Below are 12,905 nucleotides of genomic sequence, written 5' to 3'. Positions count from 1 at the left end.
GGGGGAGCCTGGTGGGCTGCCGTCTATGGGGTCACACAGAGTCCGACACCACTGAAGTGACTTAGCAATGCATGCATAATTAAGGAAAATTTTGTTGAGGAAATAGATTGAAATTTAAATGGAAGGAACAAAATTTCACACTGGTCATGCTATAACTAATAAAAGACCTGTATCAAATTAAGGGTAGGCAGATAGGCCATTCCACAAACAATAAAATAATCTCATTTGCATAATTTGCCTGTAATTGTAATCACTAATGAAAACTATGTCTTCATGATGGAATTACCTTGATGGAATTTTTTAATGGCCTACTTGTAAAAATCAGATATCATTCATGTATCATCAAACTGGTCTTCCCAGGAGACTCAGTGGGTAAAATATCTACTTGCAATACACGAGATGCAGGAGATGCAGGTTTGATACCTGTGTCGGGAAGATCCCCTGGAGAAGGGCATAGCAAGCCACTCCAGTATTCTTGCCTGGAGAATCCCATGGAGAGAGAATCCTGGTGGGCTACAGTCCTTAGTGTTGCAAAGAGTCAAACATGACTGAAATGACTGAGCATGCATGCATGCATCATCAGTCTATCATAGTGAGTAGCTACAATGTGCCAAGCAGTGTTCTGGACACCAAGGGACTATCAAGAAAAATAATATGCTATCTGTAGTTTCAAGAAGCTCGGAATTTACATGGGTAAGATAGACAAGGAGTTAGTACAAAAAGTAGAGCTATGTTTGTGGTAAGGAACAGAAGAAAGTGAATTAACCATCTTGGAGTGAGGTGACACCACTGGCCTGGAAAGGGCCAAGGCAACTAATACCAGACTAGCTTCCCTCCCTCTCCATATCTCCCAGCTTTGTATCATCTTTTATTCCTCCTTCAAGCAAATATTCATCTATCTAGCTGTCACTCTCCCTCTTTCTTTGAAAATTCAAATGCTCAGTAAACTGTGACTCTTCTCCACAACTTAGCCTTTAAAAAAAAAAGAAGATGTATCCATCATTTATTTGGATGCACTGGATCTTAGTTGTGATACAAGATCTAGTCCCTGACCAGGGATCAAACCTGGACCCCTTGCATTGGGAGTGTCAGGTCTTAGCCACTGGACCACCAGGGAAGTCCCCAAAAGCCCTGTTCTAATTGGTGATTTTAACAATCTTGGTGAGGGCAGTAGATGATCGTTTCACTTGGCCTCTACAGTTTGCTCACTGTAAAGCCTCTGTAATTTCTGTGTTTAACCTCCCCTTTGTCCAACCACCTCCTCTGTTTCAGTGAATACTCTCCAGAAGCCCAACTCCAGAAAAATGTTTATTGTTCTGGTGCCATTAGCCAGGTGTTGAACTGTCTCTCATTCACCTTATTCCCTCACCTCTATGCACCAGAAATTCCCTGGTTACTTGTACCACTCCCTGACATACTCATACACACCTGCTACATTTCACCCTGATATAAATCCAGCTCCCATTTTTGAGGCTGAATGGGGCTGCAGAAAGCATCCAACTGCAGTGATGCGGCTCTCTTTAACTTTGTAATCCCTAATGATCCCTGTGATCCCTAAGTCGACCTGATGCTGCCTGACTACACACTGTATTTCCCTGTCTGTTTACTCTCACTCCCTGCCATCGGATTATTCTATACATTTTCTTTTTCCTTCAAACTTCTTTTTTAAAAAAATTTTATTGGAGTATAGTTGATTCACAATGTTATGTTAATTTCAGGTGTGAGTGTTAATTTCAGCAAAGTGAGTCAGTTATACATACATCCACTGTTTTTTAGATTCTTTTCCCATATAGGCCACTGCAGAGTATTGAGTGCCTATGCTACACAATAGGTCCTTATTAATTATCTATTTATTTTTAGTAGTGTGTATATATCAACCTCAATCCCCCAATTTATCCCTCTTCCACCCTTATCCCGCCATAACCTTAAGTTTGTTGTCTGCATCTGTGATTCTGCTTCTGTTTTATAAGTTCATCTGTGCCCTTTTTCTAGATTCCACATATAAGTGATACCATATGATATGTCTTTCTCTCTCTTACATTACTCAGTATGACTAAAATGTGGGCCTGGTTTGGTTTTGATGTGCAGAACGGGCTGTCTCCACTTCACATGGCTGCACAGGGGGACCACGTGGAATGTGTGAAGCACCTGCTCCAGCACAAGGCGCCTGTTGATGACGTCACTTTGGACTACTTGACGGCCCTCCACGTTGCCGCACACTGCGGCCACTACCGAGTAACCAAACTTCTTCTGGACAAGAGAGCCAACCCGAACGCCAGAGCCCTGGTAAACCTGGCCCAGTCCACGTTAAATGAATACAGGTTGACACCAGCGAACCCACACTGATTGATCAGTGGTTGCAGACACCAGCAGTGCACGGTTACAGATACACAGTTAATTCTAAATTTGTCACCTCCCGCAAGTTGCCTGCCTACTTCATACTGTCACAGTTTGCTATTAAATAACGGCAGGGATAGATTTAAGAGAACACCAAGGTAACATTGCCGTAATTAGCAAGTCATAGATAATATGAAACCTCTGGAGTGATCAGCATTTTTAAATGGAAAATCGGAGTTGCAAAATAGGCAGTTATAAAAATAAGTTCTATACACCTCTATATAGAGTCAGAATAAAATTGTAAAAAAGCTAAACTTTATAATCTTTGGGGGAAAAATGTTTAAAGTGAACAGATTTGACTGCGTAAGGTAATGTAAAATGTAAGCTGTAAAGAATTCACTTGGAGATGTTCCTTATTGACCTGATTCCTCAACCATAGACTAATAGAAAAGTGATGCTGGTCATCTTTTTACTTCAGGAAGCATTTTATATGAACTATTTCAGCAGTTGCTCAAGAGAAATCTGCAAATGGTTGTCCCTAGAGCACCTTCTGTGTCCCTCACAGTCTAATATTGAATAAGTCTCCTTGCTTCACTTATATTTTAACCATAATCATTGGAAGTATTAGGCATGTATTAATTTATGCCTCTTGTTTCCTAATTCTCTAACTAAAGGCAAATCCTTTTTTCTATTTGTTTATGTCAGTTAAATTAGTCTTCAGGCAATCAATATTTAAGAGAATGTATTAGAATTAGAAAATATTGGATCTTACTTTTATGAGAAATTTTCCTTGGAATCAACTTATTTATTATTGCCTGGGAAACAACTATACTTTTTGGGTTATGTGCAATTACATGAGGATGTTTGTTTTCTTACAAAGAAAAAAGTACTCATTTTTAATTGGATAGTGGCCAATAAGCTTATAAGATATCATACTCTAATCATTGAAGATCTTTTAAGTGCTACATATACATGTTGTTATTTATATCTGGCTTATTACATAGCTAATAGATGGGAAATTAGTTTTAAAATGTTGTGAATAATAATGTCATAAGTTAAAGAAAATTATATACTTTCCCGAGAACTGTTAATGTAGAAAAATATTTCCTGATAAAAAGTCCCTATTGGGACATGCAAAATTGTTAACTAGCAGAATGGATACAGCTATTCTATATAGAGTCATCATTGTTCAAATAAAAATATAATACTTAACACATAAGGATTAAGCATGGGGTTAACAAATTTTTATGTAATTTCCCCCAATTCCTGCACATTATCCTAGTATGAAAAGTTAAAAAGTACCTTAAAGACTTCTCCACATTTCTTTGCTTTTAAGAGATATCTTCTTACAGTTATTTAAAAAATTCTTCATACTATTTTTGAAAATATTTCAGCACTTATTACTTTCTTTCTAAAACAAAATGTATCTTGATTGGCATGTTATAAAAATGTTATATTAAAGATATAAGAAATATAACATGGCTATAAAGATATTATCAACATAAATAATGATTTCTGCTAATATACAACAATTCCTCATAAAACATTTTTAATATAAACAGTATACCTTCTGGCTATAAAAAATGATCAACACAAATAATTTCTGTTAATTTGTAACACCTATTCCCTAAAAAAAATAGTAGCTAACCTGAAACATTTATTATAAAGGTAGTCATAAATCTTAGATTTTCAAAATAAAACAGGTAATGATTTTTCACTCTAAGAAATAGCCCATCATCAAAAAAAATGTATTCTTATCTTTGAAGCATCTTTAAGCCATTTCATAATCTGTCCTATTAGTATACTTTAAACCATTTTAGAACTAAACTATAATTATGTGTGTTTTTTCCACCATAGAAGAATAGGCCCACGTCCCTTTTGTTTTCTCTGTAACCACACAACAATGCCATACCTGCCCCCCACACATGACACAAGCCTCCAGGAATACACCATCGCTGTCTAACTCCAACAGCTACAGCATTTGAAGAAATGGTAACATTATGTGACGATGTAGCATTACTGCCTGCAATGTGCCAGCATGGAGTTGTGTGAGACTCGTTTCTGCATGTTTTCAACTAACTTGATTGTCTTTTGCACAGAATGGTTTTACTCCACTGCACATTGCCTGCAAGAAAAACCGCATCAAAGTCATGGAACTGCTGGTGAAATATGGGGCTTCAATCCAAGCTATAACAGAGGTAGAAAAATGTTTCAGCTTGTCACGAAACATTCCTTGTCTTACTCCTTCTTCCCCTTCCTTCCACCCATCTTCTGTCCTCTCCGAGTTTTATTTATCTGAAGAAGCCCCAAGGCCCCCACCGGTGCAGAGGAGTAAAACTGCTGTCGCTTTGTTTCGCAGTCTGGCCTCACACCAATACATGTGGCTGCCTTCATGGGCCACTTGAACATTGTCCTCCTTCTGCTGCAGAACGGAGCCTCTCCAGATGTCACTAACATTGTGAGTATGGCTTGGGTCAGAATAACCACAGGAGAGAGAGTGAGAGGATGTGTGTGGGTGTGTGTAGAGATGTGTGTGTGTAGAGATGTGTGTGTGTGTGTGTGTGTGATCAAAGCTCAGTGGCTGGCCGAGCTTTGGGAAGCACCCCTGTGATAACTTTATTGAAGTAATTGCTAGAATGTTGGTGAGGACAACCTCCATAGGGTAAGAAATATTTTACACAGTACATTGGAAGCTGTGGAGCAAGACTGTGTCAGCTTCCTGGTGCAGATGAATTGGCCACACATCTTAAATACAGTTATTAAAATGCATTTTAAGAGGTCCTCTGAATGTGAATGAATTATTGGTTGGAATAAAAACTTTATGGCTCAAGTGAATCATATTCCAGGTAATTTTGGTTAAAATATTGAGTACCATAATTGGTTATATCAAATGATTAACCAGAGGTAGACCAAGAGTTTTTTGTTTAATTTTTTTTTCTTAATATCAAATTCCCCCCCTTTAAATCACATGGATTTTCCATTTTCTAACCTTACTCTGTCTGATTTTTTCCTTTTGATTTGATTTTGTTTGCTAAAGTAGTTATACTTTGCAACTTTTTCACGTATCCTAAAGTCCATGTTGGTCTCCGGACAACTTTTGTTCTGCCCATAAATGCTGGATATTTCAGAATTTTTCTACATAATCTCAGTTAGGATTCTTATTTCCCATTTCTTATTTCTCTCATTTTCTTGGAGTCTGCCCAGTTAAACTTTGATCATTGAATGCAGATTTTCCTTTGCACAAGAGAACTTGCTCTGTACAAGGTGATGTCAAGTATTTGAAGCTCACCAGGACCCACTGAACCACTGAGAGGCTTTAAAAAGTATTCAACAGAAATAACTCCCCCAATACATGTTAGTGTTTATTATTAAAGTGAATCATGCTTTCAAAAGCAGTTGGTTTACTATGGCTATTAATTTTGGGTGTCCCATTCCTTTTAGGTTGTAAAACAGAATGTTCAATTTCACTTTTTATTCGTATTCCCTCTCACTTTCTCATTTCCTTGTGTTTTGCACACTGTTTCCATGCTGAAGATTCTGATGTGTGGACAAATCCATATGAAATAAATTCATTAGATTTTAATTATGATTTAATACCTCTCCATAGTATTCACAATTGGAGTATAAAACCACTAAAGAATTGAAATATAGTCTATATTTATAATTCCCCTACTTATACCTTATTGATCCTAAAGTAATGCTGTATGCAAATTTTAATTTCTCCATTAAAGATAAATTTCACAACATGCCAACTTGAGTTTAATTTATGGTCACTTCTTAGGACTTTAAAAGAAATCAACAGCATCTTTTTTTGTGTTCAGAAATGGCTGCCTCTCTTTTTTTAAATTGAGACCTGTACAATCCAGTACCTTTAAAAGAAGTTCTCTGAGTCCTTTCTCACTGTACTGTGCTTTCCTTCTCTGCATTGAAATGCCTACGGTATCTCAGGAGCAATGTTGACACCATGTGAATTCCATTATCATGCTGTAATGCTATAATAATATAGATAAGTATAGTCTATGCAATGCTTGATTGAAACTCCCTGTGTTAATGTTTCTGAGGGGAGACTTTTTGGAAAATCTTTTTGAGGGGAGATTTTTGCTAAATATTTTCTTAATCCAAGAAAAGCCACAAGAAATGGTTGTATGGTTCTGTGGCACTCTTAATTTGCTTTTTCACTGACCAATTCCAAATTATTTGATGCTTATGGATTTACTCCATATTGATATGCTCCATTCCACACACAAAAAAACAAACCACAAAAACCTGTGTAGGCTACATATAGATTTTCAAGTAAAAATAGCAATTAAAGCAAGAAAAATGTTGACGTCTTTAGGTTCTTAAATACTCCCAAATTTGGCAATTGCTGTATTAAACTTTAACTTCCACCTGTTGGTCATTATGAAGTTCTTCATTCTTCATTTTCTCATTTGTCCATCCATACTCTTTTCCTTCAGATCCTTCAAAGTAAATATTTGAGGGGCATCTGCCAACATAATCCTCTCCTTGAACGTGTTTCCTAGTTGCTTTTTGTTTGTTCATTTTAAGTTTTGTATGATGTGTCCTTCAGGGAACAGATACCATAGAGATAGGACTGCCAGAAAAAATACAGTACTCCCAGTTAAATTTGAATTTCAGATAAACAACACGTAATAGTTTTTAGTATATGCATTCCCCAGGCAATAGTCAAGACATGCTAAATTAATATTCTTTGTCTGGAATTCAAATTTAACTGGCCATCCTGTATTTTGATTTGGTAATTTTGGCAACCCAACATTTAGAGGAATCTAACTTTCTCTAGCAGTGGGATGCCTGTGAACTGATGTCTTCTCAGAACGTGAGGCTGTAGTTCCTGGATCCAAAACTCTTTGCGGTTGATTAAGAAACCATGTGAACACTGGCTGCCTGCTTGCTGTGTCAGAGTTGGGCATTTCCTGACCCCAAAGTACCCCGCCCGTGGAGCCTTTGTGTGTTGCCTGAAATCATGTTGCATTTTTGAATGCAATGCTGTCTGTTATGCTTTGATGCTTTCCAACTGATGCAGCCAAAGTGGAAGTCAACATAGCTGTCAGCAGAGTCGGTCTTAATGACTGGGAGGAGGGGCATGAAATTTAGTACCTGCTTTGGACATGAGCATACTCATTCTCCTGCCAGTCTTGTTTATATGTCTCAAAATTCACTCCAAGCTTGAAGTGTACCAACAACTCAATCATGTGCAAATATTATTACTGCAAAGTTCCCTTTCCAGAAAGTTCACAAATGTACTTTAAAACCTAGAAAGCTGAGCTGACAGTTGTGATACATCCATAATCCAAAGTATGCATTGACAAGCATGGGAGTAAAAACCCCAGCACTTTCAGGGCTCTCCAGACTGCAACGTGGGGGACACAGAGCTTTTCTCTTCTTATAGTTAATCAATGGATTCATGGCTTAAGTTCACACTGCATATTATATTTAAGAATGTCCCCTAATCCTTAAAGTTAATTAGCTTAAGATAAGGAAAACAAGATCATTGAATAAGATGAGGTACCCATTAACTAAGAAATGGAAGTTACTGATTAATATAATATATAACATCTTTCATTTTCTTATTTATACTTATATATAAACAAGGATAACATAAAGCTAAAAGAATAAGGATAGTTTACCATAAAAGTAAGTTATCCAAAAGTCATTAAATAAGAATTGAACACGGCCATTGTTTTAAAGTGGACAGACGATTTGCGTGTATATATGTGTAACTTTTCTTTGAATATAATGTTTAATATTTTAGGGTTTATATCTTACTTATCAATTTCAAATGTGTAAACACTATAAAAAATAATTTATTTTATGTACAAATAAGGATATTGAAAATACTAAGACTAATACTGGAAATACTACATTTTGAAAACTCCTTATTGATAAAGTTTGGCTTGTAAAGGAAACATAAAATTCATCATTGAGTAGGTACTCCTGAGACCTCTTTGATTTAACTTCTTATAAGAAAATTTATTTTTGTCTTCATTTCTTCCAAAATTAGTAAAATTGCCATATTATTATAGGACTCTGAATAAAAAATTTGAGTTTTTTTTTTCTCTAAATCAGAAGATCTAGCTTCATCTATTTAGGGACAGGTTTTAAGTGATACAGAAAAGTTAGAAATTGTGGTTGTCTGAAAAGGAAAAATCTTCCCATACATCCAAAGGGTGAAAACAAATACAGCTATTCTGATAATGTTATTTGATGTGATAACATACTCCGATACATTTACAAAAGTCAAAAGATAGCATCAGAAAATAAGGCCATTAGAGGATAAATGAATCACCAACAAAAAGAACATTAGAGTTAGACATCCAATTCAGTGCTTTTAAATTCAGATCATTGGAAATGAATTTCTTATAATTTCATAAGGAGTGGAACACTGAACACTAGCAAAAAATGAACTGTGAGCTAAGTACCAAACGAAAGTTTGGTAAAAACTTTGTACTTTGGTAAAAAGTTTGTCTTAAATCTTCTTAGTCTGTTTGTTGTGCAAGGAATCAGAAGAAATTATTCACCGGGATTTGTCAGGTGTATCCAATTACCTCAACCAACTTTGAAATCAATTTAGTCTATTTGGAATGGTTTACCAGGTTGAAGTCAACCTTCTTTTCTAGTATAGTTGTGGTGACAAAAATAACTTTTATTCTAGAATCTTATTCTTTTGTAGTTGTAAAATTGTTTAACAGAATGAACCCCTGCTTTCTTTAGAACTACTGTGGATTTAGTATGCTGATTGGAAAAAAAAAAAATCTCTCTTTTAGAGGCAGTAATTAACAGGCTTCCTAATGAGAAAGTTCTCTTATGTCTAACCATCATCTTCATGCTGCAGGGTAAGCTGCCTTTTCCTGATAGGTGCGTCTGCCTTGAGGCAGCACGGAGATGCTTAAGGAGAGACCCGAAGCTCAGTGCTGCCCACCTCAACCTATGGCATTGTTAACTTTGCTGTACTCACTTCTGAGTGGTTCTATCAAATAACTGTAATTAAACATGCTGATCAATGATAAGCAGGGACCTCCTGGGCAAATCAGATTTCTCATATGAACTGTCTTTAGTCTCAGAACACCAAGACAAATGTGAAATAATAGCTTATTTCAGAAGTAAATGTTGAATTCTGGAAAGGAATGGCTTCCGTATGGTGCAGGTGCTGCAATTTTTTGTGTTGACTTGATCTTTAGCATCTAGAGTTTCTCATTAGTAATAACAGAATGAAGTCGTAATCACATAGGCAAGTGTGACAGATTTTAGGTTTGCCGGATAAAAGATGACTTTATGTCACCAAAGACAATTAGTTTATGTTGGTTACAAAGTCAAACCTCAGGGTATCCTGGATGTTTGGGTAAGTTCACTAGTTTTTTTATGGAGTGAAGTGAAGTGAAGTGAAGTGAAGTCGCTCAGTCGTGTCCGACTCTTTGCGACCCCATGGACTGTAGCCTACCGGGCTCCTCCGTCCATGGGATTTTCCAGGCAAGAGTACTGGAGTGGGGTGCCATTGCCTTCTCCAGGGGATCTTCCTGACCCAGGGATCGAACCCGGGTCTCCCGCGTTGTAGGCAGACACTTTACCATCTGAGCCAGATGTTTATATATACATTTGTTCTATCCTTATGAAGATGGAGAAGATACCAAACTGTGTTTTTCCAGACTGAAGAATTAGGAAGTAATTGTGCCTTTACCAAGATTTCTTACACCTTTGGATATAATGCTATCTTTCACAAAAAGGCACATTTTTATTGTGTGCTATCCAGAGCACTGGGTTTGCTTAAGATTCAGCAATCTCTGTTTCCTGGCAGCGTGGGGAGACGGCCCTGCACATGGCGGCCCGTGCAGGGCAGGTGGAAGTGGTCCGATGCCTCCTGAGGAACGGTGCCCTCGTCGATGCCAGAGCCAGGGTAGGTGCTGGTGCTTGGGGTTTGCTGCTGTTACGCGCATGACTTCCATCTCCAAGGGATGCTGCTGTCCATCTCCTGATGTGGAAATGCCAAGGACTGTAGGTGAACGCATCAATTCAGTAACAGTTTTTCAGGCAGAAATGAAGTGGTACAGTGAATATACACAATGGAAAATACACTCCAATTTTAGAAACATTAACGTTTGAAAAAATATACAGTATATAAGAAATTGGGCATTGAGTAACATTTTAATGATTTTTTTTAACCTATGAAAGCACTTCCACAAATATCTTCATTTTCATGAGCTTTAATATTTTTATCTATATTATAAAGATACTTACATAATATTTATTTCTTACCACTAAAGCTGATCAAATTTCCATAGACATTTCTTACTAGTTACTGAGAAACAAATCATGTTCAAAGTTTTCATGTTTCCCCTTCATATGCTTTATTTTCCTCCTTTTTGTAATGAGTTCTACTTTTCTTCTTTTCTGATTCTCCATATTTAGACGTTCTGTCCTTCTGCTCTTCCAAAATATGGGAGATTGTGTGATTGGATTCTTCCATTTCTAATTCCCCCACAACTTGAATTTTTTCCCTCTTCTTTTAAAAAAAAGTTTTACTTCCCTGTTTCTTTTTTCACCTTCTTCCTTTACACTGAATATTTTATCAATATCTTCTGTTTCCTTTTCCACGCTGTGCTGTTAACTTTTGCGCTAGCTTCTTTGGGATTCTCATAGAATATTTAAATACTTTTTCTCTCCTTGTTCAATATCTAAGCTAGAGCTCACTTCAGCATGAATCCCACCCTTGTGAGTCCATTTCAGAAACATTAGTGTACTGGAATGAAAGCATTCTACCGGAGTCATACAAATTGTCATTTTAGGCAAGTCATTTCACTTCTGGGTCTTTATGATTAAAATGTAAGCTTGGCCTTAGAAACCTTGAAACTCCTGTGACTTCCTTAACATTCTCTGACTCTGTGCATGTTGCAGCATTTTTTCCTGCAGACCTTCATGCAGAATGCAGTGATACATGGGCAGCCTTGACATTACTGTTGTGCCTTTAGATTTTATCCACCTTTCTATCCACTGTACAAGTAGTGTAACTTATGTTCTTTGGTAATCATTATTGTTGTTTTATGCTCTTATGTGTTAAGTGTTTTGTTATTCAATCTCTATTCTTCCCTGCCTTGGCATTTTTCTTGGTTCCCTCTCCCTCTCCCCCTCGCCCACCCTTAAAGACTATTTTTTAAAAGCAGTGTTAGTTTCACAGCAAAATTGAGAGGAAGGTTCATAGATTTCCAAAAGGCACCTGACCCCATAATCTCCCGATTATTAGCATTCCCCGCCGGAGTGGTACATTGATTATGAATGATGAAGCTACATTGATACATCATGATACCCCCAAGCCCATAGTTTACACAAGGGTTCACCCTAGGTGTTGTACATTCTCTGGGTTTGGACAAATGTATAATGACATGTATCCATCCTTAAGGCATCAATCAGAGTAGTTTCACTGCCCTAAAAATCCTCTGTGCTCTGTCTATTCTCACTTCCTTTCAAGTTTGCTTGGCAATTCAGCTATTAGAAAAAAATTATGGTCAGTCAATGCCCTCTGAGTACTATGAACTTCACTAAGTTTACCAGAAATTATGGTAGTGTTCTGGTAAATAAGTTACAATCCATGCTCAATCATAAAAGGCCTTCACATTTATCTCTCTTAATATGAAATGAAGTGAAAGTGAAAGTCACTCAGTTGTGTCCGACTCTTTGCGACCCCATGCACAGTACAGTCCATGGAATTCTCCAGGCCAGAATACTGGAGTGGGTAGCCTATCCCTTCTCCAGTGGATCTTCCTGACCCAGGAATCGAACCGGGGTCTCCTGCATTGCAGGTAGATTCTTTACCAACTGAGCTATCAGGGAAGCCCTCTCTTTTAATATGAAACTACCTAATAGTTTGAGTAAAATTCCCACATGCAGGCACTTCTGAAAACTCCCTCTCTTAACCTAATACCATTGTGCTAAAATTCACTTTCTTACAAAGGGGAGACAGTAAAAATTTTACCCAGTTACCACACAGATCTCTAAGGTCAAGATCTCTGGGTTGTATGTATTCTTCTCTATCGGGTTTTAGAAATATTACCTCATGGTTATATAATCATGGGGCTAAGTCATATTTATGAGTGATATATAATGAAAGAAATGTCATGTCATCACAATAATATCTTTTACTTAAGAAGTGCAAGAATACTCAATTCACTAGTCAAGAGCATGTGTCACATTTTGCTCGACAGACTGGAGAGCAGGGGCCACCGTGGCCAGGTTCCTGCTCACACTCTGTGCTTGCCCCACCCCCAGATCCAGATCCTTTCTCACCCAGTGTCCCCCACGGACGTAACTGGGGGCGCTGTGACAACCTGCACTTCTGAGAGCTCTCTTGCTTTTAAGCGCCCACGTTCTGTTGGCACAATATGGGGCTCTGGCATTTTCTCTAGGGATTGAGCAATCATAGGGCTCCTGATTTAACCTCACTTCAAACTTAACTGAGACTTTAGTTACCTGCCAGCAGATATGGTTCCTGGGGATCTTGTTAGCTAGAAACTAGTAGCGGAAATTTTATCAAACATTTAAACCCTGTCCCAGCCATT

The 12,905-nt window shown here is 37.5% G+C and overlaps 1 protein-coding gene across 25 annotated transcripts in view; it reads left to right on the top strand.

The window, feature by feature from the left end:
• ANK2 (ankyrin 2) overlaps positions 1-12,905 on the top strand; it is a 700,765-nt gene that overhangs the window by 573,111 nt on the left and 114,749 nt on the right. For 21 of the 25 annotated variants that reach the window (XM_070371962.1, XM_070371966.1, XM_070371983.1 and 18 more), the window contains 4 exons: positions 2,089-2,286; positions 4,437-4,535; positions 4,697-4,795; positions 10,151-10,249. In XM_070371962.1, coding sequence (XP_070228063.1) covers positions 2,089-2,286; positions 4,437-4,535; positions 4,697-4,795; positions 10,151-10,249 — 495 coding nt within the window. The remainder of the gene's footprint in view (positions 1-2,088; positions 2,287-4,436; positions 4,536-4,696; positions 4,796-10,150; positions 10,250-12,905) is intronic. The other 4 variants (XM_070371977.1, XM_070371972.1, XM_070371981.1 and 1 more) reach the window with 1 other exon arrangement.

The sequence above is a fragment of the Bos mutus genome, chromosome 6 (genome assembly GCF_027580195.1).
Source record: "Bos mutus isolate GX-2022 chromosome 6, NWIPB_WYAK_1.1, whole genome shotgun sequence".
In the NCBI taxonomy this organism is placed as follows: Eukaryota; Metazoa; Chordata; class Mammalia; order Artiodactyla; family Bovidae; genus Bos; species Bos mutus.
Note: the sequence above shows the minus strand (reverse complement) of the source record. Positions and strands in the feature narration are given on the sequence as shown.